At 48.2% G+C, this 27,927-nt stretch overlaps 1 protein-coding gene across 2 annotated transcripts in view; it reads left to right on the forward strand.

Moving 5' to 3' along the window:
• The window catches only part of LOC147110456 (uncharacterized), a 208,104-nt gene that overhangs the window by 47,036 nt on the left and 133,141 nt on the right, over positions 1–27,927 (forward strand). For both annotated transcript variants that reach the window (XM_086002261.1, XM_086002262.1), the window contains exon 6: positions 27,768–27,900. In XM_086002261.1, the coding sequence (XP_085858387.1) occupies positions 27,768–27,900 (133 nt within the window). The remainder of the gene's footprint in view (positions 1–27,767; positions 27,901–27,927) is intronic.

Genomic DNA, 27,927 nt, shown 5'->3' on the forward strand with positions numbered 1-27,927 from the left:
CAACCAGTTTTGGCCCGGGACTACCGCACAGAGAAATGGCAGCCAGGAACGATCTGTACACGGCAAGGACCTCTAATGTATACCGTGGACGTTGGAGAGAGCATTGTAAGACGCCATGCTGACCAGATTCTAGAGTCACTGGAAAACGTCAACTCCACACCACGATCTGATACACCTGGCGATGAAACCGAAGTACCAATTGCATCTACCGCAGAATCGGTGATATTGGAAGCAGACGAACCAAACAACGACATTGATCCCGACGCAACCTTGCCAGAAGAACCTGATATCCCAAAGAGGCGTTATCCAGACAGAATCAGGAAGCCTCCTCAAAGACTGAACTTATAATTGCTTAACTTCAACCAATGTATCTAGCAACCGTAATTGTAATTAGTTATGATTTAGTTGTTAAATGAATGTTATGTACTGTTTATCTAAAAGGGGAGGAATTGTTGTGTATGTACCTTTAAGGGAATAACTGGTCTCAAACTGCAGTACCGGCAGTGACCACCCCTGTATAAAAGGCGCTTGCAGGCTTCTGTAGTTTCAGTTTCCAGGTTGTCTCCATTCAGTAAAGACTTGTTATAATCAACTCCTGCAGTCCGTGTCTCAATTATACACGGACATAATAGAGGAGGCTTACAACGCAGAGTACTGGTGATGAGAAGAGAAGGGAAGCAGAGTGAAGGCAAGTGAGATAAGATACTCACTTTTGATGTTCGCACAAAATCATTAAACCTTTCTCGGCACTGGATCCATGACCGTGCTAAATGGACCTTGTGCTCACCTTCTGACCAATGCGCAGCCAGGTTGCCTTGGTCTGCTGAGGAGGCTTCCATCAGGAGGGAAGAGAATCTCCCTGCGCCCTCTGACAGCATCCACAAGAACTTGGAGGGACTCATCATTAAAATGAGGAGCTGCCTTGCCTCTGGAAGAAGTCATAGCTTTTAAATCAAGTCCAGGAAACCACAATAGAAAGGCTCAGGCTGGATGGCAGCTTTAAAAGCCCCTGCTATTATGATGTCATCAGAGGCGGCCAGCCGACCTGATCAATTCAATTCAATTCAATTCAATTCAATTCAATTCAATTTTTATTTGTCATATATGCAGCAGACGTGTGTACTGCACAATGAAATGTTGATTTTTACGAGTCCTCCCAACATTGGAATAAATATGATCCCACTCATTGGACCGGCCAGTGCGCCTCATTGAAATCAACAAGCTCGTTGAATAAAAATCGCACATCTGTAGCTGATCCCGCTGGAAGCGGCTCCCGAGCCCGCCCATCACAAGCAAAATTAATGGGACTAAAAGTCGATAAATCCCAAGGACCGGATGACCTACATCCTAGGGTTTTGAAAGAGGTGGCCATTGGGATAGTGGACACATTGGTTGTCATCTTCCAGAATTCTATAGATTCTGGAATGGTTCCTGCAGTTGGAGGATAGCAAATGTAACCCCGCTATTTAAGAAAGGAGGGAGAGAGAAAACGGGGAACTACAGACCTGTTAGCCTCACATCAATAGTTGGGAAAATGCTGGAATCTATTATAAAGGATGCAATAACTGGGCACTTAGAAACTAATAGTAAGATTGGGCAGAGTCAACGTGGATTTATGAAAGGGAAACCTGTTTAGCAAACTTATTGGAGTACTTAGAGGATGTAACTAGTGGAGTAGACAAAGGGGAACCGGTAGATGTGGTGTATTTGGATTTTCAGAAGGCCTTCGATAAGGTCCCACACAAGAGGTTGGTGAACAAAATTAGGGCACATGGAATTGGGGGTAATATACTAGCATGGATTGAGAATTGGTTAACAGACAGAAAACAAAGAGTAGGGATAAATGGGTCTTTTTCAGGATGGCAGGCTGTGACTAGTGGGGTAACGCAAGGATCGGTGATTGGGACCCAGCTATTCACAATCTATCTCAATGATTTGGATGAGGGGACTAAATGTAACATTTCCAAATTTGCCGATGATACAAAGCCAGGTGGCAGTGTCAGTTGCGAAGAGGATGTGAAGAGGCAAAGGGACCTCGACAGGCTCAGTGAGTGGGCGAGAACATGGCAGATGGAATATAATGTGGATAAATGTGAAGTTATCCACTTTGGTAGAAAAAACAGAAAGGCAGAGTATTTCCTAAATGGTGAAAGATTGGGGAATGCAGATGCTCAAAGGGACCTGGGTGTTCTTGTACATGAGTCACTGAAAGTGAATGTACAGATGCAGCAAGCCATTAGGAAGGCAAATGGTATGCTGGCCTTCATTACAAGAGGATTTGAGTACAGGAGTAATGAAGTCTTACTCCAATTATATAGGGCCTTGGTGAGACCACACCTGGAGAACTGTGTACAGTTTTGGTCTTCTTACCTAAGGAAGGATATACTTGTCATAGAGGGAGTGCAACGAAGGTTCACGAGATTGATTCCTGGGATGGCGGGACTGTCGTATGAGAAGAGATTAAGTAAACTAGGCCTATATTCGCTTGAATTCAGAAGAATGAGGGGATCTCATTGAAGCATACAAAATTATTACAGGGCTTGATAGGGTGGATGCTGGGAGAATGTTTCCCTTGGCTGCGGAGTCTAGAGCCAGGGGCCACAGCCTCAGGATAAAGTGTAGGCCATTCAGGACTGAGATGAGAAGAAATTTCTTCACACAGAGGGTGATGAATCTTTGGAATTCTCTACCCCAGAGGGCTGTGAAGGCTCAGTCATTGGGTATATTCAAAACAGAAGTCGATAGATTTCTGACTAGTAAGGGCATCAAGGGATATGGCGATAGGGCCGGTGAATGGAGTTGAGGCAGAAGATCAGCCATGATCTCATTGAATGGCAGAGCAGGCTCGAAGGGCCGAATGGCCTACTTCTGCTCCTATTTCCTATGTTACCACGCAACCCGACTCCAACCCGCCTCGGGAATTAAAATCGAGCCCTAGGTATATAACCATCCTAACCTGAATCAGGAGAACAAGTGTGTCTAGAATTTATTCCCCTTCTCAACAGCCGCCTCTTTGACTTGTCTTCAAGAGCTGCCAGTGAATAAAGCATCATAGAACCTCCAGATCTGTGTGCAGATTGGGCGAATGTTTGTGTATTGATGAAATGCCATCCTTGTTGGAAAGCATTAAAATGATTTGATGGCAAAATGTTGGCATGATGGCATCTGTTCTTTCACCTTAGGCAGCTCCACATTGCGGGCTCCGCGACACTTGCGTGGTCAGGTTGGTGGCCAGAGAGTCATGTCCATTGTCTATGATGTCTTTAGATGGAGCCAAGGACATGTGGCAACATGGGCAACCTATGCATATCTGGCCAGGATAAGTGCATCCCTTGCATCACGGGCAGCCATGTGCTCGCGTGCTGCTGCTGCTGCTGGTCGATAGACCGGCGCTCGGTCCTCCTCCAACTCCTGCTCCTCCTCCTCATCCTCATCTGAGGAGGCTTGGAACTGAGCCACTTGCTCATCAGGAAGCTGCACTGTGCCATATTGTGCAGTGCACAACAGACCATGACCATTCTGGAGACCCTGTCTGCTGAATACTGCAGGGCTCCACCTGATCGGTCAAGGCATCGGAAGCGCATCTTCCACAACCCAATGGTTTGCTCGATGATGGACCTGGTCGAAGTGTGACTGGCGTTGTAGCGCTCTTCAGCCTCGTTAGCTGGCATCCTGATCGGCGTCATTAACCACTTCTTCAGGGGGTAGCCTTTGTCACCAAGGAACCATCCGTTAAGTTGGTTTGGTGGATTGAAAAGTGGAGGAACACTAGAGTTCCGCAGGATGAAAGAGTCATGGCAACTACCACAGAACTTGGCGCAAAAATGCAAAAACTCCTTCTTGTGGTTTACACACCAGCTGTACGTTGAGGGAGTGGAAGCCCTTGCGGTTGACAAAGATAGCTGGATTGTGATGGGGTGCACTAAGGGCCACGTGTGCAGTCTATGATGCCCTGAACCATTGGCAAGCCTGCCATATTTGCAAAGCCAACTGAACACGCGGTTATACATGCTTAATCCCTTGAGAAGTGGATGTAATTGTCCGCCTTTGTGAAGAGGGCATGGGTAACCTGCGTGATGCAAATGTGGGCGGTCGACTGGGAGATGTCGCTGATGTCTGCTGATGATCCCTGAAAGGAGCCTGAGGCAAAAAAAGTTGAGTGCAGTGGTAACTTTGACAGCCACTGGTAAGGGGTGTCCACCAGGTCTTGGTGCAGCAGTGCACAGATGTCTCGGACAACCTCTCGCAAAAGCCTCAGCCTCCTTTGGCACTGCTGCTCACTCATGTTAAGGTAGCTCATCCTCTGTCTGTAAACCCTGAGAGGGGGGTATCTCCTGCGGCGAGGTGCCTCGCTGCACTGGCGCCTTCTGCCAGGTTGGAGGCGGGTTCCGAACCCGCCCTCAGTTTTTGCGATTTTCCCACCTCCAAACCCGCCTCCTCGGGGCTGGGAAAATCGCCCCTAAGTCAGGAAGAATTCATTACCTGTGGCAAATACTGGCATTGCATTTCCATGGTTTTTCATTTCTCTGATGTAATCACAGCTCAGTTTCCATTGCTGGCCCGACATGGGCTTCCTGTCCTTGGGAGTGTTATAAATGTCACTGGTCTACAGTGAATATTCTCTTGGGTGCAACATCACTGGTCTTTCCCATTTACACTTTTACTGCCCAATATCTGGTTGAACGATACGCAACCCAGCATCATAACATAGACCCATTGCTGCATGTACTAGATGCTATGACCTCATGTGCCACTACATGCGTACTCCTCTCTTTTCAGAATGCGGACTGTAAAGTACTCTAGTGAGACAATGGCCCAGTAATTCCTGTCGAGGGCTTGCCGCGCGTGCAAGCCCCCGATGTGCACTTACCCGGCGCGCCGACATCTGAAACCTGGCCCGCAGTGGATTTCCTGTAAGTGGCCCGGTTCTGATCTCGGCGCGCTGTGCTAACCTGACCCAGCGGCGTAGTTAGTGCGATGTGCCGGCTGGGATCAGGTGAGCACTGTTCAGCCAATCAGGGGAGGGGAAACTTAATTCATAAGTTTGATCGTAAAGACTGTCAAACTCATGAAAAGTACGGCACCCCAAAACACTACTTAAACTTTAAATAAAATTTTAAAAAGCATCCCAATAATTAAATTAACTATGAATAACTTTTAAAAAACTATTTTAAACAATTAATCAAATTTTTGAAAAAAATAAATTTTTTAAAAATAGGGTCTAAAACTAAACTTACCTTACTGTAGATTCTTTAAAAATAATAAACGTGTAGAAAAAAAAATTCTAAATTGTACTAAAAGACCACTTACCTGTAAAACTAAGTACTTACGTGTGGTTTTTCAATGCGTAAAAACCGGAGCCCTTTACACATGCACAAATCTGTAAAAATACAGGAAATCCAAGTCGCACGCGCTGCCCAATACCGCGCATGCGTTCAGCCTCTTAACCCCTTGGGTCAGAGGACAGGAAATGCCGGTTTTCAGCGCATGCGCTGTGCATGCTGAAAACCGGCAATTCCTCCTGGCACACACGTGAGTACCCTGTCCGTACTCACGCGTTGTAACAGGAATTACTGGGCCAATGCCAATTGTAAACCAAAAAACTGGTTTCTTTTACATTAACTATATGAATACAGTTTTTACAGTGAGTTTCAACTGATTGTCTACCACTCTTTGTGCCATATAAAAATAACAACATATTCAACGCAGAACTCACTAATAAGCTAATTGGCCATGACTTCTTCTGTTACTATCACACTCTCTGGTGGGCTTGAGAGAGAGAGAGCGATCTCTCTGTCGCTCAGTGCCTCAGGCTGACTCACCAGGGGTGGGGTAAGAGAAAGAAAACAAAGATTGTCTTCTGACTCTTTCCTCATCTTCTGGGCATCACTGGTCTCCAAGCCACCAATCAAAGTTCCACCTTGAATGGAAAAACGACCTACTTGGTGTGGAAACTTGTGGCATGTCTTTTCAGCCTGCAAGGCCTGTTGAAGGAAAACCGTCTTAACACCAGGGTGTGAACTGTGATGGAATGTACATATCAGCCTCCCATTGTTTCCTAAAAGGTTCTTAATGTTGTACCTTTGGGAGGTAACCCTTTGTAAGATGAATGGAATCCTTTATCGATATCATAACATGAATCAAAACAAAATCCTTTCCAGCCCATATGGGGAAAACTCCCAAAATGTTGTGGTAAACCACTTTTATCGTTCACTATCGTTACACTATAGTTATCACTGTTGTATTGTTATCACTGTTCTCACTGTTGTATCACTATACGAGGTCGCCTCTTGTCGCGCTGTTATACCTGGGCTGACCACCTCCGACTCCGCCCATGGCTCCACCTGCCTGCCCAGGTATAAAGGTAGTCGACTGGCTGGTATTCCTCCTTGTTGGACCCGATCACCCATGAGGGTGGGCTCTGTTATTTAGTCAATAAAAACCTTTAGTTACGTTCCTAACTCGTCGCTTTTATTGGATGAATTGATAGGTATATCAATTTTATTGACTAAATTTTAAAGATGTCTACTACTGGCCAGCCAGAAGCCCTCCCAGAAGCACAGCCACAGCAGCTTTCAGACACCGGGCTACACCAGCCACACCAGCCGGCTTGGCTGCAAGCCCTCAAACCACCGTACCTGGATCTAAACCCACAGGCAGCAAACTCAGCCCTCGACTTCAAACACTGGCTGGGCTGCTTCGAATCATACCTGGAAGAATCCGGCGTCCCTCAGAGATCCAAACTAAGAGTTCTGAACGCCCAAGCGAGCCCGAGAGTATACGCACTCATCCAGGACACGACTACATACGAGGCCGCTATCAACCTACTGAAACAGCAGTACCGGAGCCCGGTAAATTACATGTACACCAGGCACCTCCTAAGATCCCGCCCGCAACAGCCAGGAGAGTCTGTAGCTGAATTTTTACGGGCGCTAAGAGCACTCGGCAGGAACTGTGACTTTAAAGCGGTGACGGCTGTTGAAAATACGGAAGATAATATCCGCGATGCCTTTGTGAAAGGCCTACGGTCCGACCACTCACGGCAAAGACTGCTTGAAGCTAAAGACCTCGACCTGGACAAAGCTGAAGCCCTCGCTCTCTCCCTAGAGGTGGCCCATCAGGACCAGGAGGTGTTTTCCAGGTACTGCTCGCGACCCTGGGACTCGGGCCCGACCCCTACCGCAATACCCTTCGCAGCGCCGCCCCCGGGACCTACCTCAGCATCGGCGTCCCGGACCCGACCGGGACCGCCACCCCCGGTACCGGCTCCGACATCGGGCACCCGCGATCGGGCCGCTTCTTTTGCGGCCAGGAGAAGCACCCGAGGTCGCGCTGCCCAGCCAGGAACTCTACCTGCTCAACCTGCAGGAAGAAAGGCCACTTCTCTAAGGCCTGCAGGAGCGGATCTTCAGAGGCCAGCAGTGCCTCATGCGAACTGTGGGGGCGGCCATCTTCTTTCAAGGCAACTGAGGCCAGCATCCCCACACGTGAGTCATGGGGGCGGCCATCTTTGATCAAGGCAACCGACCCCAATAGTGCCTCATGTGAGTTATGGGAGCAGCCATCTTCTCCGCCATTTTGTCCTACCTCGTGGGAGACGCCATTTTACCCACCACGCCCGACTGCCACCGGGCCTCCGGACCCGACGACCGCCTCGCCCGCAGACGACAACGACTCGCTTACCTACACACTAGCCTCCGTCACTCTGGATCAAGCCCGCCCACACCACCTGTCCAAGTCGATGATGGACATCAAAGTAAACGGCCACGCCACGACCTGCCTGTTCGACAGCGGAAGCACGGAGAGCTTCATCCACCCAGACACGGTGAGCCACTACTCCCTCCCTGTCCTGCCAACGCGCAACTGAATCTCGATGGCATCGAGGTCCCACGCCACGGACATTAGCGGCTACTGTGTTGTGACCTTGTCGGTTAAGGGTACGGAGTGTAAAAATTTTAAACTCCTCGTCCTCCCCCAGCTCTGCGCTGCCGTCCTACTAGGGCTGGACTTCCAATCCCACCTCCAAAGTGTAACCCTAGCATACGGTGGACCCCTCCCCCCACTCACAGTCGACAACCAGCGAATGTTACACCACCCACCGCGTAACACCTGCAGCCTATCCACCCTCAAGGTGCCGCCACCTTCCCTGTTCGCTAACCTCACCCCCGACTGCAAGCCCGTCGCTACCAAGAGCAGGCGGTACAGCGCTGGGGACAGAGCCTTCATTAGCTCTGAGGTGCGGCGCCTCCTGAAAGAGGGCATTATCGAGGGGAGCAACAGCCCCTGGCGTGCCCAGGTCGTGGTCGTTAAGACCGGCGATAAAAATCGCCTGGTCATCGACTACAGCCAGACCATAAACAGATACACCCTGCTGGACGCATACCCCCTTCCCCGCATATCTGACATGGTCAATCAGATTGCACAATACCGCGTATTCTCGACCATCGACCTTAAGTCGGCCTACCACCAACTCCCTATCCACCCCGAGGACCGCCAGTACACCGCCTTCGAGGCGAATGGGCGCCTATACCACTTCCTTAGGGTCCCCTTCGGTGTCACCAACGGGGTCTCGGTCTTCCAAAGGGAGATGGACCGGATGGTTGACCAGAACGGACTGCAGGCCACATTCCCCTATCTAGATAACGTCACCATCTGCGGCCGCGACCGGCAAGACCATGATGTGAATCTGGAGAAATTCCTCCGTACGGCCCAACGGCTGAACCTCACCTACAATAAGGAGAAATGTGTGTTTAACACCTCGCGCCTTGCCATCCTTGGCTGTGTAGTAGAGAACGGACTCATCGGCCCCGACCCCGAAAGAATGCGCCCCCTCATGGAGCTACCCCTCCCCCACTGCCCTAAGGCACTTAAGAGAACCCTGGGGCTCTTCGCCTACTATGCCCAATGGGTGCCCAATTATGCGGACAAAGCCAGACCCCTCATGAAGTCCACATCCTTCCCCCTCACGGAGGAAGCGTGCGCGGCCTTCTCCCTCATCAAGGGAGACATAGCCAAGGCCACAATGCACGCAGTGGATGAGTCCATCCCCTTCCAAGTGGAGAGCGATGCATCCGACTTCGCCCTAGCCGCTACCCTTAACCAGGAGGGGAGGCCGGTGGCCTTCTTCTCAAGGACCCTACAGGGCCCCGAGATCCGACACTCGTCGATCGAGAAGGAAGCCCAGGCAATTGTGGAGGCGGTACGGCGCTGGAGGCATTACCTGGCAGGCAAACGATTTACCCTCCTCACCGACCAACGTTCGGTTGTTTTCATGTTTAATAACAAGCTGAGGGGCAAAATCAAGAATGACAAGATCTTGAGGTGGAGAATCGAGCTATCCACCTACGATTATGATATCTTGTACCGGCCAGGTAAGCTGAACGAACCCCCTGATGCTCTTTCACGAATTACATGCGCCAGCGCGCATATTGATAGACTTCAGACCCTCCACAACGACCTCTGCCACCCCGGGGTCACCAGACTTTACCATTTCATTAAGGCCCGCAACCTGACCTACTCCATCGAGGAGGTCAGGACCATGACCAGGAACTGCCAGACCTGCGCCGAGTGCAAACCACACTTCTATAGGCCGGACAGAGCAAGCCTGATCAAGGCCACCCACCCCTTCGAGCGCCTGAGCATCGACTTTAAGGGGCCTCTACCGTCATCTGACCGCAATGTGTACTTCCTCAACATCGTTGATGAGTACTCCCGCTTCCCTTTCGCCTTCCCCTGCCCAGACATGACCAGTACCACGGTCATCAAGTGCCTGAACGACCTCTTCGCCTTGTTCGGGTTCCCGAACTATATACATAGTGACCGGGGCTCCTCCTTCATGAGCGAGGAACTCCGTCAGTTCCTACTGGCGAGAGGTATTGCAGCAAGTAGGACCACCAGCTACAACCCCCGAGGGAACGGCCAGGTGGAAAGAGAGAACGCGACGGTATGGAAGGCCGTCCTCTTAGCCTTAAAGTCTAAGGGCCTCCCAACCTCCCGCTGGCAGGAAGTCCTCCCGACAGCGCTGCACTACTTTGCACTGCCGTTAACGCCACCCCCCATGAACGAATGTTTGTTTTCCCCAGGAAGTCGACTACGGGAACCACCCTACCAACCTGGCTGACCTCTCCGGGACCCGTCTTGCTGCGAAAGCACGTGAGGGCCCATAAAACGGACCCCCTGGTCGAGAGGGTGAACCTCCTGCACGCCAACCCCCAGTACGCCTACGTGGCTTACCCAGACGGGCGGGAGGACACTGTCTCCTTACGAGACCTCGCACCCTCGGGCACTCCGGAGACACCACCTTTACCCCCAATTCCAGCCCAGGTAGACGGCATGCCGGAACCCCACGAGCCTTCGCCGACCACGCAGACACCAGCATTAACACCGGATAATGCAGCACCGCCGCTGCGACGATCGGAGAGGCTTACGAGGCCTCCGGACAGACTGACATACCAGAACTGGTAGTACACTTCACCCCGCCGGACTCCAATCTAAACTGTGGTAAACCAAATGTTAACATGCTATTGTGCAATAATTGGTCAGCAAAGTAAATTGAACAAAAATTACAAAATTGCTTCAAAGTACACTCCTTAAATACTGGATGAAGCATTCAGTATGATGTGAAGAGAAGCCTTGCAATTTCAAATCCTCTAAATCTATATTGTCAAACTGCAGTTTTATAATGTCTTCCAATGCCATTGCTAGTAAACTGTGTATACAGCTAGCTTTGTTGGAAAATGCTTTGTAATTTTTTTTCTAATTGTTATCAAATTATTACATTAACACCTGCTTTTGTAGTAAGATTTATGATTTTTTTTTACAATGAATAAAATATTGTTGTTATTTATAAACGTGAACTGACTCCTTTTCTAATTCTCGACAATGTACAATACATCATTATATACTGTACCTGAAATGTCTGATACGCTGCTACACGGATATACAGGAAAAAGAACAAAGGATCTGCAGTGAAACTAAAGGAAACTTCTAGCTGCCTTGAAGGAAAGCCCATTTAAATTTGAGAGCTGAGGGTGTATTTTCCTCTTTTCCCACCCCCAAAATCAGGCATAATAATGGCACAAATGGAGCGATTAATCCAACTGCCACCTTCACGTTCCAATCTGGGTGAACCTTCCCACGCCCGAAGCCTCTGTCAGGACCTCTACCAGCCATTCCTTCCACACCCATCACATGTAAATGCTGATTGGGAGGTGGAGTCAGGCTTCCCATCCCAGTGCCCTCCTGTCCACTCCTCTTGTTGCCCCCCAGGACTGCCTGATGGAAGGTGGCAGTAGCCCTGGTGTAACACAGGTAATGCGGCCCCTAGCAGTTACCTTTATAGGTCTCGGTCTCTGCTGAGGCCTACAAAGGCAGCAGCTACTTTGTTATTTGGGTCTTTTCTGCCCCTTTAAGGCCCATCGCTCCCTATTCTGGTGTTGCAGCAGCTTCCCTGCTGCAGCTCGTCTCATTTTCATCTTTAGCTCAGATGGGCTCCCTATTAGCACCGGGAAATCTTCCCTGGAGACCACCCTACATGGTCAATGACTCCAACTCAAGTAGATGGGTTGGAGTCATAGTAGAGCTGGAAGAGTGGGCTTAATTGAGGAAAATCCAGCCCCTAAACTCTGAAATCAACTCTTGTTTCGTTGGATTACGTTATGACAAAATGGATGTAATCTTGCAAGAAAATACCAAAGTCTTGCAAGTTGGATTTTTTTTCTCTAGAACTACTGTATGTAAAGTACTCGCTTTCCAAAAATCGGACAAGCTTTCTCTTATAAATATTTCCAACCATGAAATCTATCATAGGGTACGGTAGCATAGTGGTTATGTTACTGGACTAGTAATCCAGAGGCCTGGATTAATGATCTGGAGATCTCACCATGGCAGCTGGTGAATTTAAATAAATGTGGAATAAAAAGATAGTATCAGTATTGGTGACTATGAAACTACCGATTGTCTGGTACACTAATGCCCTTTAGGGAAGGAACTCTGCTGTCCTTACCCGGTCTATATATGACTTCAAACCAACAGCAATGTGCTTGACTCTTAACTGCCCTCTGGATTGGCCTAGCAAGCCACTCAGTTGTATCAAACCTACGAAAAACAATAAGAATAAAACTGGATGGACCTGGCATCGACCTAAGCACCGGATTTGGACACGACAAAGGAACACTCGGCCCTGCAAAGTCCTCCTCCATACTCACAGAATCATAACTTTCAGCCAACGTCCCAGATTCCTCCATCACCATCACTGGGTATGTCCCACCGGCAGGGGGGACAACAGAGCTGAACTCCAGAGGTGAGAGTGACTGCCCTTGACATCAAGGGCATTTGACTGAGTGTGTCATCAAGGAGCCCTAGTAAAATTGAAGTTGATGGGAATCTGGGAAAGCTCTCCACTGGCTGGGGTCATACCTAGCACAAAGGAAGATGGTTGTGGTTTTGGAGGCCAATCATCTCAGCACCAGGACATTGCTGCAGGAGTTCCTTAGGACAGTATCCTAGGCCCAACCATCTTCAGCTGCTTCATCAATGACCAATCATAAGGTCAGAAATGGGGATGTTTGCTGATGATTGCAGTGTTCAGTTCCATTCGCATCTCCTCAGATAATGAAACAGTCCATGCCAGCCTGCAGCAAGACCTGGATAACATTCAGGCTTGGGCTGATAAGTGGCAAGTAACATTCATGCTACACAAGTGACAGGCAATGACCATCTCCAACAAGAGAGAGTCCAATTACCTCCCCTTGACATTCAAAGGCATTACCATCATCGAATCCCCCACCATCAACATCCTGGGGGGACACTGACTAGAAACTTAACTGGACCAGCCACATAAATACTGTGGCTACAAGAGCAGGTCAGAGGCTAGGTATTCTGCAGCGAGTGACACAGCTCCTGACTCCCCAAAGCCTTGCCACCATCTACAAGGCACAAGTAAGGAGTGTGATGGAATACTCTCCGCTTGCCTGAATGAGTGCAGCTCCAACAACACTCAAGAAGCTCGACACCATCCAGGAAAAAGCAGCCCGCTTCATTGGCACCCCATCCACCACCTTAAACATTCACTCCCTCCACCACCGGCACACCGTGGCTGCAGTGTGTACCATCTACAAGATGCACTGCAGGAAGTCGCCAAGGCTTCTTCGACAGCACCTCCCGAACCTGCTGTGGTGTATGTAACCTGTTCCACCTTAAGAGAACTACCTTAAGAGATGTACTACTTTCTCTTGGCTGCTGTATACTGTAACACCGGTGGTGACCACACCGGTATATAAACGTTGTGTAGGGATTTGCTGGGCAGTTCAGCCCTGACCTCCGAATAGTAAAGACCTGTTAAAGTTATTCTTGTGGTCTGTGTCCAGTGATTTATAATGAGCATAACTGGGACACACAGACTTAACAGTGGCGACGAGTCCGATCTTACCCTGCGGCAGTTTTACATCCAAGGCAGCTTCGTCCTCAGAACGGGCGTCGAGAAGAGGCATCCGCCCTCATCATCCTGCTGAGCACCATCGCACGGGAGGCATCGAGAACCCGGGTTAAAAAGAAAAATTCTGACCACGAAGCCCTCCATCAGCGACAGGCAGTGATCATCCCTTCTACCACGGTGGTGGGTAAGCCGATCAGCGACACGAGCAGAAAGCCGGCCGCGTTGACTGTGGAGTGGGGGAGGGAAAACGGAGGAAAAAGGGCAGAGAACTCGACCACCGCCGGTGAAAAGGGCCGGGCTGCAATCGAGGCCGAGAGGCGCAGCGACTGGGGCAGCTTAAGGCACGAGAGCCGCGGAGAACTCAAACGCAGCCGGTGTAAAGGACCGGGCTGCATGCGGGGCTGAGAGGCGCAACCGCAGGGGAAGCGTGAATGCCCACGGGAACCGCGGGGGAGTAAAAGCAGCGTCGGGGAATTGAGAACCGCTGGGGAGGCGAGAACGGCAGCAGCACGGCAATCGCCATTGCAGCCAGCGGGGGAAGAAGGCAAACGCGGGAATCCGCCATTGTAGTCAGCGGGGGAAGAAGACGAGCGTGGGAAAGACTGCCAAGCGCGGGAAGCTGCCATTTTAGTAGGCGGGGGAAGAAGACAAGCGCGGGAAGCTGCCATTTTGAGAAAAAGAAAAATTTTAAAACTTGCAGGGATGCCTAAACATGGGAACATTAATACCTTTGATAGCGATATCGAAGATTGGACCACGTATGTAGAACGCATGGAAGTTTATTGTAAAGCAAATAAGGTACCAGATGATGAGAAAGCACTAACCTTATTAAGCTCAATGGGTGCGAAGACATACGGGCTATTGAAGCACCTTCTATCACCAGATAAACCGGCGGATCAGACTTTCGCGAATATTGTTACTGCCCTGAAAAATCATTTAAACCCCACGCCGCTGATGATAGCGGAACGATTTAAATTTTACAGAAGAACACAGCTGAAAGACGAAAGCAACGCTGAATTTTTAATTGAACTGCGTAAGCTATCAAAGTACTGTCAGTTTGGAACAGGACTAGCAGATGCGCTGAGAGATAAATTTGTGTGTGGATTGTTAAAAGAAGGAACACAAAAGCGACTGCTTGAGGAGAATGATCTTACGCTTGATAAAGCTGTCACTATTGCAGCATCGCACGAAGCCGCAGCGAGAGGCACTGCGGAAATGCAGCTACGGTCACCGGAACTCAGCACCAATCAAATGGTCTTGGGTACAGTAAAATGTTATCGTTGTGGAAAGACAACGCACGATCAGAACCAGTGCTGGTTCAAAAATCAGGAATGCAGAAAATGTGGCAGGCTTGGTCACATAGCTAAAGTATGCCGGTCAGGAAAGAAGACCAGCAACAAAAAGTCACCGCAGGAAAAGTACAGAAAGGTACACAAGGTGACAGAGAACAGTTCGACCGAACAGAAGTCAAATTCAGACTCCAGCAGTAATGAACTGGGTAGTCTAAGAGTACACAATGTTGGTAATGAAGCAGACCTCCAAACAATGTGGGTCACACTTCAGATAGCAGGAGTCCAAGTGAAGATGGAATTGGACACTGGATCGGCATTGACGGTCATGAATAAGCAAGCTTACAAAAGGTTATTCCCACATATTCCCCTACGGGATACGGAGATTGTATTGAAAACATACACGGGGCAAAGAGTATACCCCATCGGGAAGATAGAGGTAAAGGTGGTCCACAAGGGCAAAGAAAGCCGAGGAATGGACTTATATGTGCTACCTGAGGGAGGTCCACCACTACTGGGACGGGAGTGGATTAGGAAAATAAATATGGACTGGCATTCCTTAAAAGCACTAACGGTAGATTCCGGTAAAAAAGATGTCAAACCTAAACGGTTGTCCAGAATATTGGACGATGCTAAAGAGGTGTTCCAACAGGGACTGGGAACACTGAGAGGAATTACGGCAAACATCAAGGTTGAAGAACATGCAAACCCAAAATTTTTCAAAGCCAGACCGGTACCTTATGCGATACGACCTGCTGTGGAAGCTGAGCTGGAAGGGCTAGAACGTTCAGGAGTACTGTCTAAGGTAGACTGGAGCGAGTGGGCCACGCCCATTGTCCCCGTCATGAAGCGTTCATCGAGCAACAAGCCGGGGGAACCGGGGAAGGTTCGCATCTGTGGAGATTTCAAGATCACTGTTAATCCGGTGCTTCACACGGTGCAGTATCCGCTTCCGCGGATTGAGGATATCTTCGCTTCGTTGTCTGGCGGGAAACACTTCACCAAGATAGACCTGGCGCAGGCGTACTTACAGATGGAAGTTGAGGAAGAGTCACGCCAGTATCTCACGATCAACACGCATAGAGGCTTGTACCAGTATAATAGACTGGTTTTTGGAGTGGCATCGGCTCCAGCAATTTGGCAGAGGGCCATGGAGCAGGTATTACAGGGAATTCCAGGCACACAATGTTACCTGGACGATATTCTGATTACAGGAGATGATGACGAGGAACACCTTGCAAATTTGGAACTGGTGCTCACCAGATTGAAAGAATATGGACTTCGAGTTAATCGCCAGAAATGTGAGTTCTTTCAGAAGCGGATCTCGTACTGTGGTCATGTCATTGACCAGGAGGGGCTTCATAAGTCTCCTGACAAGATCGAAGCTGTTGTGAAGGCTCCCGCTCCGGATAATGTATCCCAGTTGAGGTCGTTCCTAGGGTTGATTAACTATTACCATAAGTTTCTGCCAAATTTATCCACGGTGCTGCACCCGCTGAACGCTCTTTTGCAGAAGGGAGTACCATGGAAGTGGAGCGAGGACTGTAAGAGGGCCTTTCGCAAAAGCAAGACATTGATCACCTCAGAGGAAGTGTTGGCTCACTTCAACCCAACGCTGCCTATTCGTTTGGCTTGTGATGCTTCTCCATATGGTATTGGGGCAGTACTCTCACACAAGTTGCCAAATGGCCTGGAGAGGCCAGTTGCGTTCGCATCCAGATCATTGACCTCCGCTGAGCGCAACTATGCTCAGATAGATAGGGAGGCTCTCAGCCTTGTGTGGGGAGTAAAGAAGTTTAATCATTACCTGCAGGGCCAAAAGTTTACGCTTCTGACAGACCACCAGCCGTTGGTATCCATTTTTAACCCTAAGAAGGGTGTTTCGGTGATGACAGCACAGAGACTCCAGAGATGGTCCCTTTTCCTAGGGGCACATCAATATCAGATTGAATTCAAAGGTACAAAGCATCATGGTAATGCTGATGGGCTGTCGCGCCTGCCACTACCTACAGAGGAGGAGGCACTGACGGTTGACCCTGTTGAGTTATTTCACTCGACCATCATCGAATGTTTACCAGTCACCAATGCAAGTACTGAAAGAGAAACCAGGAACGACCCGACACTGTCCTGGGTCTACGAAGTGACAGTGAAGGGATGGCCAGCACATGGTGATCCACTGTTACCGGCATTCTCAGCAAGACGAGAACAGCTGTCCGTCTGTCAAGGAACATTGATGTATGGAACAAGGGTAATTATTCCTCCTAAGTTAAGAGAGTTCTAAAGGAACTGCATGAAGGTCATCTGGGGGGAGTCAAGATGAAAAGCCTTGCTAGGGCTTATGTGTGGTGGCCGGGTATCGACCAACAGATAGAGGATCTGACGAAAAGCTGCTCAGGGTGCCAAAAAGTGCAAAATGCACCTCCGATTGCACCGCTGCATCCATGGGAATGGCCTTCAACCCCATGGCAACGTGTACATATTGACTTTGCTGGTCCATTCATGGACTCCATGTTTTTAATTGCGGTGGACGCACATTCTAAATGGCCAGAAGTGATTAAGATGACTACCACTACCTCGGAAAAGACGATCGCGGTGCTAAGAACGATATTTGCAAGAAATGGATTGCCAGAACAAATATGTTCAGACAACGGACCGCAGTTCGTGTCAGAAGAATTCCAGAAATTCATGAAGAAGAATGGGGTGAAACATTATACCTCTGCCCCATATCATCCGGCTACAAACGGGTTGGCCGAGAGATTTGTACAAACGTTCAAAAAAGCAATAAAGGCCATGAGCGAAGATCAGATTCCACTACAACACAAGGTGGACAAATTCCTACTGGCATATCGAAACGCCACTCATGCAGTGACAAACCAAAGTCCTGCCATGATGTTCTATAACAGGAGGTTGCGGTCCAGGTTGGACTTGTTAAAACCAAATGTGCGGAGGGAAGTTGAAAACAAACAGTTCCAGCATATAAATAACAAGACCACTCGGAGTTTCGAAATAGGACAACCAGTGTTAGCCCGGGACTATAAAAACGAGAAATGGCAATTTGGAACAATTCGGGCCAGACAAGGACCCCTGATGTACACGGTAGATATTGGTGAAAATGTAATACGGCGTCATGCTGACCAACTGGTAGAATCGAGAACAAGGGTCGAACCCAGGGTTACGGCAGAGACAACCGTGGAAGAAGTTAGTGAACCTGAAGCATCCACCTCAGAAGTGAATGTACCTGAGGATGATGTCCAATCCATAAGAGATCAACTAGATGAGTCACCCCAGCAACGAGAACCAGAGACCCCTGAAAGGCGTTATCCAACTCGAATCAGGAGGCCTCCTCAGAGACTGAATCTTTGAACTGTTTTGCATGAAGTTGTATATATATATATATCTATATGTTATTATGTTATGTTAAATGGGGATATAACTGTTAAGCTAAAAAGGGAGGATTGTGGTGTATGTAACCTGTTCCACCTTAAGAGAACTACCTTAAGAGATGTACTACTTTCTCTTGGCTGCTGTATACTGTAATACCGGTGGTGACCACACCGGTATATAAACGTTGTGTAGGGATTTGCTGGGCAGTTCAGCCCTGACCTCCGAATAATAAAGACCTGTTAAAGTTATTCTTGTGGTCTGTGTCCAGTGATTTATAATGAGCATAACTGGGACACACAGACTTAACACCTGCGACCTCTATCACCTAGAAGAACAACGGTAGCAGGCGCATGCGAACACCACCACCTCCAAGTTCCCCTCCAAGTTACACACCATCCTGACTTGGAAATATATTGCTGTTCCTTTATCGTAGCTGGGTCAAAATCCTGGAACTCCCAACAGCACGGTGGGAGTACCACATCCCATGAATCAATAAATAATTTGTACAATACGCATGCATATGAAAATCAAAAGATGAAGCTGACCCTTTTAAACCATTTTCTTGAGTCGGCATCATTCGCCATGTAGGGTGGTCTCCAGGAAGGATTCCTATATACATCAAGACCCTGTCTACCATCTCGGCTGGAGGTAAAGGATCCCAAGGCACTATTTAAAGAAGAGCAGGGAGTTCTCCTGGTTTCCTGGCCGACATTAATCCCTCAACCAACACCTAATTTATTTCCTTGCTGTTTTTGGGACGTAGCTGTGCGCGTTTCCTACATTACAATAGTGACTACACTTCAAAAGTACTTCATTGGCTTTAAAGCGCTTTGGGACTGCCATGAAAGGCACTATGTAAATACAAGGGCCTAGAAAATCGATGGCCTCACGCCTGTTTTTTGGGTGGCAAATAGGTGCTTAAGCCTCCAATGTGACGGTCAGGAACCGCACACACACTACAAGCAGGAGGTGCACCATTCGCTATATTGGTGTAGGCAAAAAAATAGTTGTCCAGGTCCTGCACCTGAAACAGGGATTAGGTCCTTTGCATAAACAGGTCCTGCTTGAGGCGCCCTCTGCAATATTGGGTTTATCCTGAGGCGACCAGCGCCGGCTGCATTCAGGAAAACATAGTCTACATACAGCCCAGCAGGTGGTCCTTAAAGGGACCTCTGTACATCGACATCAAAAATGGAAGGTTTAAAAATATACTTACCTGAATGTGAAGCTGGGAGGAGCAGGAGTGCTCCTCCCGGCTCTATATTAAAACCATGTGGGCTGCTGCCGGACACTGCTCTCCCTCTCCCTACTCCCCCTCCCCCCCGATTGTGCCCTCGATCCCTTCTTGAGCGCTACCCTTTCCCCACCCGATTGCATCCCCTTTAACAACCCACCTGAGGGGAGCTGCTGGCGACTCATAGACCTGAAATTCGAAGCCCCATCCCCGGAGAGCCGCCTGGGGATGCCCAGCAAGAGGCCGCAGCTCGCCGGTCTCATTTAAATGAGGCCCGAGACTCAATAACAGGTGCACCTTGCGCCTACCCGTTCAAGATTGTTCCCTGTGCCCAGTTTGTGCTGCCCGCTGGGCCACCATCTTTTTTGCTTTGGAGACAATTGCAAATGTCTTTAAACTTTTGAATTCTGTGGATAAGTTTGTTCATTGACAACTGTTGGGTTCCGTGGACAACCTATTCCAAAGAATAAGCATGTCAAACTTCTGAGTTTCCATTGGCTGTAAAAGTTAAGCTCTGATGTCAGTTTTCAGCCAGTGAAAATCCAATTTTTCTAAATTATTCCATCTCTGAAAAGAGTTTTGGGAATCAAGAGAAAGAAGAAACAAAGTAAGTGGAATGTCTAAAATAAAATTTTTAATAAAGATTAGAACACTCAGAAAAACAATGTTTTAAAAAAAGAGTCACATAAAGCAAGAGAAAGAAGAGAGAATTGGAGAATAGGGCTACAGCAGGGGTGTCCTGTTATAGTCTGCGTGCCGCCTGTGACCTGTGAGCCCTGTCAGCCCACTTTTCTCACTCTCTGGTTTGTCCTGTTTGAATTTCATGAGTCTGGATGTTTGGAAAGGGCTGCTGCCTCATTGGAGGATAACCCCAAAAACAGAACACCAAGGGGGTAATTGTGACTTTGTGTAAAACGGGCGATATCGATTCAGATGCCTGTTATACATCTCTCCCGATTTTCATTTTGATTGACTTCAATGGAGAGATGTATAAAAGAAAGACTTGGGGGGGAGGGGGAGTAGGGAGAGGGAGAGCAGTGTCCGGCAGCAGCCCACATGGTTTTAATATAGAGCCGGGAGGAGCACTCCTGCTCCTCCCAGCTTCACATTCAGGTAAGTATATATTTAAATCTTCCATTTTTGATGGTGACGTACAGAGGTCTTGCATTTATATAGCACCTTTCACAACCAATGAGGTACTTTTGGAGTGTAGTCACTGTTGTAATATGGGAAACGCAGCAGCCAATTTGCGCACAGCAAGCTCCCACAAACAGCAATGTGATAATGACCAGATAATCTGTTTTTGTTAGGTTGATTGAGGGCTAAATATTGGCCCGGACACCAGGGATAACTCCCCTGCTCTTCTTCGAATTAGTACCATGGGATCTTTTACGTCCACCTGAGAGAGCAGACAAGGCCTCGGTTTAATGTCTCATCCGAAAGATGGCACCTCTGACAGTGCAGCACTCCCTCAGCGCTGCACTGGAGTGTCAGCCTAGCTTTATGTGCTCAAGTCCCTGGAGTGGGACTTGAACCCACGACCTTCTGACTCAGAGGCGAGTGTGCTACCCACTGAGTCACAGCTGATGGGCGTCTGAATTGATATTGCCCGTTTTACACTATCACCCAAAGTTAAAATTGCCCCTGAAGAGCTGCTGGTATTTACAGCTTGAGATATAAGCACATTGATGCGAGTATTAATTTAAACTTTATCTGTGGCCCGCAATGTTCCATGTATAAAGTATGTGTCTATACTTAATGCAATAATGACGAGACAGCTTGGAAGATTCAACGTAGGTCTTTACTTAATACCAACAGGCGGGAAACTGAGGGGAGATCAGTACCCACAGTACTATTTATACCCCTATGGCCAGGAGTGGTACTACGGTATCACTACACCCTACAAAGTAGTGCTGCCCTGGCCATAGGTTTAAAGTAACATACCTATTACATACACAACATTCCTCCCCTTTTAATTAAAACGTACCCGTGCAATTAAGTCAATAGATGCCCCATAACTAGGGCTAATAACATTTGGTAACACAATATACATAACATATTTACATCAAGAGTTGTCTACTTATATATATATATATAAACAGAAACATGTTATAGATTCAGTCTCTGAGGAGGCCTCCTGTCTCGACTAGGATAACGTCTTTCTCTAGTCGGTCTCGGTGTAGGCGGCGGTACTTCCGTCACCCCTTCATCGCTGGACTCGTCGGTGTCTGATGGCACATCCTGTGCCGTGGAGATCACTGGAGTGCTGAACTCCTTGCAATCCTGAGACCTCTGTAACGACGAGCTGGGCCGTGATTCCGCTGTAACAATGTGCTGAGACGTTTGAGGTAGTGAATCAGTTGGGTTTCTGGACTCCACAAGTTGATCAGCATGTCGTCTGATTATGCCTTCCCCTGTCTCAACTGTGTACATCAAGGGTCCCTGGCGGGCCTTTATCGTACCAGACCCCCACTTTTCATTCCTATAATCACGGGCCAACACTTGCTGCCCTACCTCGAAGCTCCGTGTCTGTCTGTCAGGAGCCCTATGAAATACTCGGTTTTCCACATTTCTCCGAATGTTTGGTCTGAGCAATTCAAGGCGAGACCTTAACCTTCTATTAAAGAACATGACGGCGGGGGCCTGGTTGGTCACCGTATGTGCAGCATTACGGTATATGAATAGGAAGTTGTCCACCTTGTGTTGTAGTGGCAACCTTTCCTCCCCCATCGCCTTGATGGTCTTTTTAAAAGTCTGTACAAATCGCTCTGCCAGCCCATTTGTAGCCGGATGATATGGTGCGGACGTATAATGTCGCACTCCATTCCTTTTTAGGAATGCTTGAAATTCTTCTGCCACAAATTGTGGCCCATTGTCCGAACAGACTTGCTCGGGCACCCCGTTTTGGGCAAAAATGGTCCTTAAGACTGCGACCGTCTTTTCGGCTGTCGTTGATGACATCTTTATGACCTCCGGCCATTTTGAATGGGCGTCCACTACAATAAGGAACATTGCATCCAGGAAGGGGCCAGCGAAGTCCACGTGGATCCTTTGCCACGGCGTTGAGGGCCACTCCCACGGATGTAGTGGGGCTTGTGGTGGTACGTTCTGTACCATCTGGCACCCTTGGCACGCTTTTGCTACTTCCTCAATGTCCCTGTCAATGCCGGGCCACCAGACGTAGGCTCTGGCGAGGCTTTTCATTTTGACACCCCCCAGATGACCTTCGTGTAAGTCCTGCAACACTTTATGTTGTAATTTTTGAGGGACCACCACCCTGGCTCCGCACATCAATGTGCCCCGGCAGACGGACAACTGGTCCTTCCTTGCCGAAAACGCCAGCAATGATGCGTCACCCTGCGCCGGCCAGCCTTTCACAGTTAATTCGTAAACCCTTGCCAATGTCGGGTCGTTCCGTGTTTCCCGCTCGATACATTGGCTGGTGATGGGCAAGTGTTCCATAACAGCCGTATGATATATTTCCACGGGGTCCTGTACTATCTCTTCGATCTCGGCAGGCAAGGGTAGCCGCGACAGGCCATCTGCATTGCCATGCTGTTTGGTACCCTTATATTCGATAAGGTACTGGTGTGCTCCTAAGAACAGTGACCATCTCTGTAGCCTTTGGGCCGTCATCAGGGGCACCCCTTTTGTTGGATTAAATATCGACACCAATGGTTGATGATCCGTCAGTAGTGTGAAACGTTGCCCATGCAGGTAGTGGTGGAATTTTTTTACACCCCACACCAGACTGAGGGCCTCCCTGTCGATTTGCGCATAGTTTCTTTCGGCTGTAGTTAACGACCTTGAGGCAAATGCTATTGGCCTCTCCGTCCCGTTGGGAAATTTGTGTGACAACACTGCCCCTATACCGTACGGGGAGGCGTCACATGCCAACCTCATTGGCATTTTAGGGTCAAAGTGTGCGAGCACTTCCTTTGATGTAATGAGTTGTTTACCCTTTTTAAAAGCAGCCTCACACGCTTTGTCCCAATTCCAGGAGACTCCCTTTTGCAGCAATGAATTTAGTGGATGTAAAATGGACGATAAGTTCGGGAGGGACTTATGGTAATAGTTTATAAGGCCTAAGAATGATCGTAACTGAGATACATTCTCAGGGGGCGGGGCCTTCACTACTGCCTCGATCTTTTCCGGGGACTTATGCAGGCCTTCCTTATCTATAATGTGACCACAGTATGAGATACGTTCCTGGAAAAACTCACATTTCTGCTTGTTCGCCCTGAGTCCGTATTGTTGTAACCGCAGAAGTACTCGCTCCAGGTTAGCGAGGTGGTCGTTATCCGTTTGTCCTGTCACCAGGATGTCATCCAGGTAGCATTGCGTTCCTGGAATGCCCTGTAGGACCTGTTCCATGGTCCTCTGCCATATTGCCGGGGCGGACGCCGCACCAAATACCAGGCGATTGTACTGGTACAATCCCTTGTGTGTGTTAATCGTTAGGAGCTTTTTCGAGTCCTGCTCCACCTCCATCTGTAAATAAGCTTGACAAAGGTCAATCTTCGTAAAGTGTCTACCCCCAGCTAACGATGCGAATATGTCCTCTATCCGCGGCAGCGGATACTGTACCGTGTGCAGGACTGGGTTAATAGTTATCTTAAAATCCCCGCAAATGCGAACCTTCTTTGGTTCCCCCGGTGTGTTATTTGCAGTCTTCTTTATAACTGGGACGATGGGCGTGGCCCACTCGCTCCACTCAATCTTTGTAAGGACACCTGCACTCTCTAAGGCATCCAGTTCTGCTTCCACCGCTGGCCGAATGGCATAAGGCACCGGTCTGGCCTTACAAAACTTGGGGTTTGCGTCTTGAGCAATAGTTATTTTTGCTCTAATGTCCTTTAAGGTCCCCAGCCCTTGTTGGAACACCTCTGGCGTTTTTGCCAATAGTTTCGACAGCCTGCTTGTAATGGTTGTATCATCCGTGGTGGTCTCTACTTTTAACTCGTGTATCGACTTCCAGTCGAAATGGATTTTTCTTATCCATTCCCTACCCAAAAGTGGTGGTCCACCGTTTGGTAGGACGTATAAATAAAGTCCTGGCACTTTTCTGCCGTTGTATTTAACTGTTACTTGCATTTTTCCCTTCGGGTAAACTTTTTGTCCTGTATATGTTTTTAATTTAATTTCCGTATCCTTTAAGGGAATGCGTTTGAACAGCCTGTTATAATCTTGTTCATTAATTACTGATAGGGCTGAACCCGTGTCCAGCTCCATATTAACTTCGACGCCTGCTACCTTCACTTTAACCCACATTGTGCTGTGGTCCTCCGTTTTGTCTACACCATATAACTTGAGACATCCCAGACCTTTAGGCTCTGCTTTTGTGCCTTCCTGTGACTCGTCTGAGCTACTGTCAGACATCTTATGTATTTTTGTCCTTGCCTTGGTACTGCTCGGATTGCCCCCACGATTGGGTTTCGTACCAGACCGACAAACGTTCGCTATATGCCCCTTTTTTCCACACAGCCGGCATATATTATCACGAAACCAACAATTACTTTGGTCGTGGGTGGTTTTGCCACAACGGTAGCATTTACCTTTGTGAAATGTCACCTCATGGGTGTCATAGCCGGTTGTGGTTTGTCGTATTTGAGCAGCACCCTGTGCTGCTGCTTCGTGGTCCGATGCTATTTCAATCGCCTGATCTAGGCTGAGCTGTTTCTTGGCTAGCAACCGTTTACGTGTATTCTCATTTAACATGCCACAGACAAATCTGTCTCTGATCGCGTCTGCCAATATGGCTCCAAACTGGCAATGTTTGGACAACCTTCTGAGCTCAGCTAAATAGGCTGCCTGCGACTCATCATTCCTTTGGTCGCGTCTGTAGAAGCGGTACCTTTCCGCTATAAATGGTGGCTTAGGGTTTAAATGTTCCCTTAACGTATCAACAATTTGGGCGTACGTTTTGTCTGCTGGCTTTTCTGGAGTAAGAAGATTCCTCAGCAGACCGTATGTTTTTGCCCCCATAAAATTTAATAAGGTTGCTACCTTTTGGTCATCTTCCACCTTGTTTACTATGCAATAAAGTTCATGCCTTTTGATATAGGCATCCCACTCTTCTGTGTCCTCAACAAATGCTGACAAACAACCTTCTTTAACCATTTTAAACTTTTGAAGAGAAAAAAAAAACTTTTCCCGCTTTCTCCACTAGATGGCGTTTTTCCCGCCTTTTCTCCCTCTGCTGTCAACGACCTCTCTCCAGCGTCGTTATTTTTGGCCCTTGCAGCTCCCGTTATTACCACCGCCGCTATTAACAACGACCTTCCCCTCTCGTGGCCCGCTAGTCCTTGTGGCTCCGTTTGTTCCCCAGATCGCCTGCCCGTTCTGGCCCTTGCAGCTCCCGTTCCCCGGGAAGGATTTCAGTTTACCTGGCCCTGGGTGGACTTTTGCCCCGTGGCTGGAGCGCCCGTTCAGCCTCTTCTCTCAGCTGCCGCAGCCTCCGCTGGAAACCTCTCTATCTCGCTCCGTTGCTGCCGCTCCTCCCGAACCCGGAGTGCTGGGCGGCCTCCTTCGGCCGACGCTGGACTCTGCAGGCTGGCTGGTAAGAAGCCTCTCTCCTTCGCTCTCCGTACTGCTACCGTTCCTTTGTTGCACCGTGTACTGGTGAGTTCGAACCTTACTCGTCGCCAGTATAAAGTATGTGTCTATACTTAATGCAATAATGACGAGACAGCTTGGAAGATTCAACATAGGTCTTTACTTAATACCAACAGGCGGGAAACTGAGGGGAGATCAGTACCCACAGTACTATTTATACCCCTATGGCCAGGAGTGGTACTACGGTATCACTACGCCCTACAAAGTAGTGCTGCCCTGGCCATAAGTTTAAAGTAACATACCTATTACATACACAACACCATGGTATGCATCTAAGTTGCCCACAAAGACAAATAGCTTAGGGTGAGTAGAATTATAGTGTTTTTCTTTTTTTTAAATTGTGTTAAGTGTATATTTTAGTTCAATAGCATTAATATAATAATACTCTATTTGCTGTTTGCTGAGTGACATCATTGAGGTAGCATTGTTTTGAAGGAGTTACTGAGCCTGTTGTGATGAGCTTGAAAGAGTTGAATTAGTGTACACTGTTGAAATGGCACAGTTGATGATATACTTGGGTTAATGACTGATATGAAGTTAGTTCCTTGAAACTGCTGGGTTTAGTAATAATCTTGGGGGGGAAAATTGAGTCGCGCCCCGAAAAAATTAGTGCCCCTGCGGCCGAAATTCATTGGTAGCATTCCAAGAGGGAAGCAGGGAGGATCATGGCCAGAAGAGGCCCAGGTAAGTTAATTTCTTTTGGTTTTTGGAAGGCGTGCTCCTCTGACCCCTGCAAGGAATCCATGTGCCTCCCAAGCCCTGAGTTTCCCTTCCCCTTGCTGCGAGCACAGTCACCTCGGACCCTCGCCCCTATCACTCATCTTCACAGGGACTGCCTCTTTGGGTCCCAGGGGGGGCAGCCTGCTGCCACGCAATTTCTCGCTCCCGCACACTGGCCACTTTATCATTCCTGCCAGCTTCGGGTGGAAGACCGATTATAAAAAAAAACAAATAAGTAAAGGCCCGAGAGTTAAAATGGCCAGTGACTTGTGACCGTAGAAGCCCGTCAATCGTTTTAGCCCTCACATGCCGCACTTACGCCCCCCCAGTTCAAATCAGTTATTTTGTTTTTGGTGTCCAACAAAGTGAAGGATGTTAGTGCTAGGGAATGTAACATTTTCCATTTCAAATACCCAACGTCAATATCAAACACTCCCAGTTCAGAAAATCACAGTTAGATTCCGAGCAAAGCTTCCTCTACTCCGCCTCAGCAATATACTCCAGCCCCACTGAACGTTTTCCCCATTTCTAAACACCAGCAGATAGAGGAGACCTTCATCCCATCTGCCTACTGGATTTGAACCAGGTCTCCAAAAGGCTTGAATCTAACTCACTGCTCCACAAAGTCTACAGGCACGTTAGTTTAGTTAGCCGGGTTGAATGTCCAAATCTGGAGTCAAAACCATTCTAAAAAGGAAGAGAAACAATTAACTTTGATTTTTGTAAACAATTAACTTTGATTTTTGTAAAACCGCTGTTGATTTAGACAAAGATTGTAAGACATGGGTATGGGAGAATTTCAGGAATTTCATTGAACACAAGGAGCTTCTGTACAATTCACCCATACAGTTAAAATAAGATTTATATTTAAATAAAAATTTCATTTTGTGATACTTGCAAATACAGATGGAAAAATATTTAATCTCGCGCTCAGTTGCTACAGGGCTTTGTCATTGTGGGTTCAGTTATGCTTACTGACGTGAAAAGAATGGGATTGCATGCTGGGTAAAATACTGGTATATATTGTATAAAGGATAACAGTTTCTAGGGATATCTGAGGAATAATTCACTTTTCCTCCCTTTACTCAAGCCTGGAAGACAACGCCTAGGTCCAACCTTAACTGTTCTGCATCAACTGTCACAAGTGTCTACCGATCACTTCATTCTAACGGTCCGAGTAGATCTGCTGGAAGAGGAGCTCCGGCGTCAAGTGGAAGAAATAGGTCAGCCACAACATAGAAACAGAGAAA

Source organism: Somniosus microcephalus, chromosome 11 (genome assembly GCF_052327205.1).
Source record: "Somniosus microcephalus isolate GS21.2 chromosome 11, FLI_Smic_1.0, whole genome shotgun sequence".
NCBI lineage: Eukaryota > Metazoa > Chordata > Chondrichthyes > Squaliformes > Somniosidae > Somniosus > Somniosus microcephalus.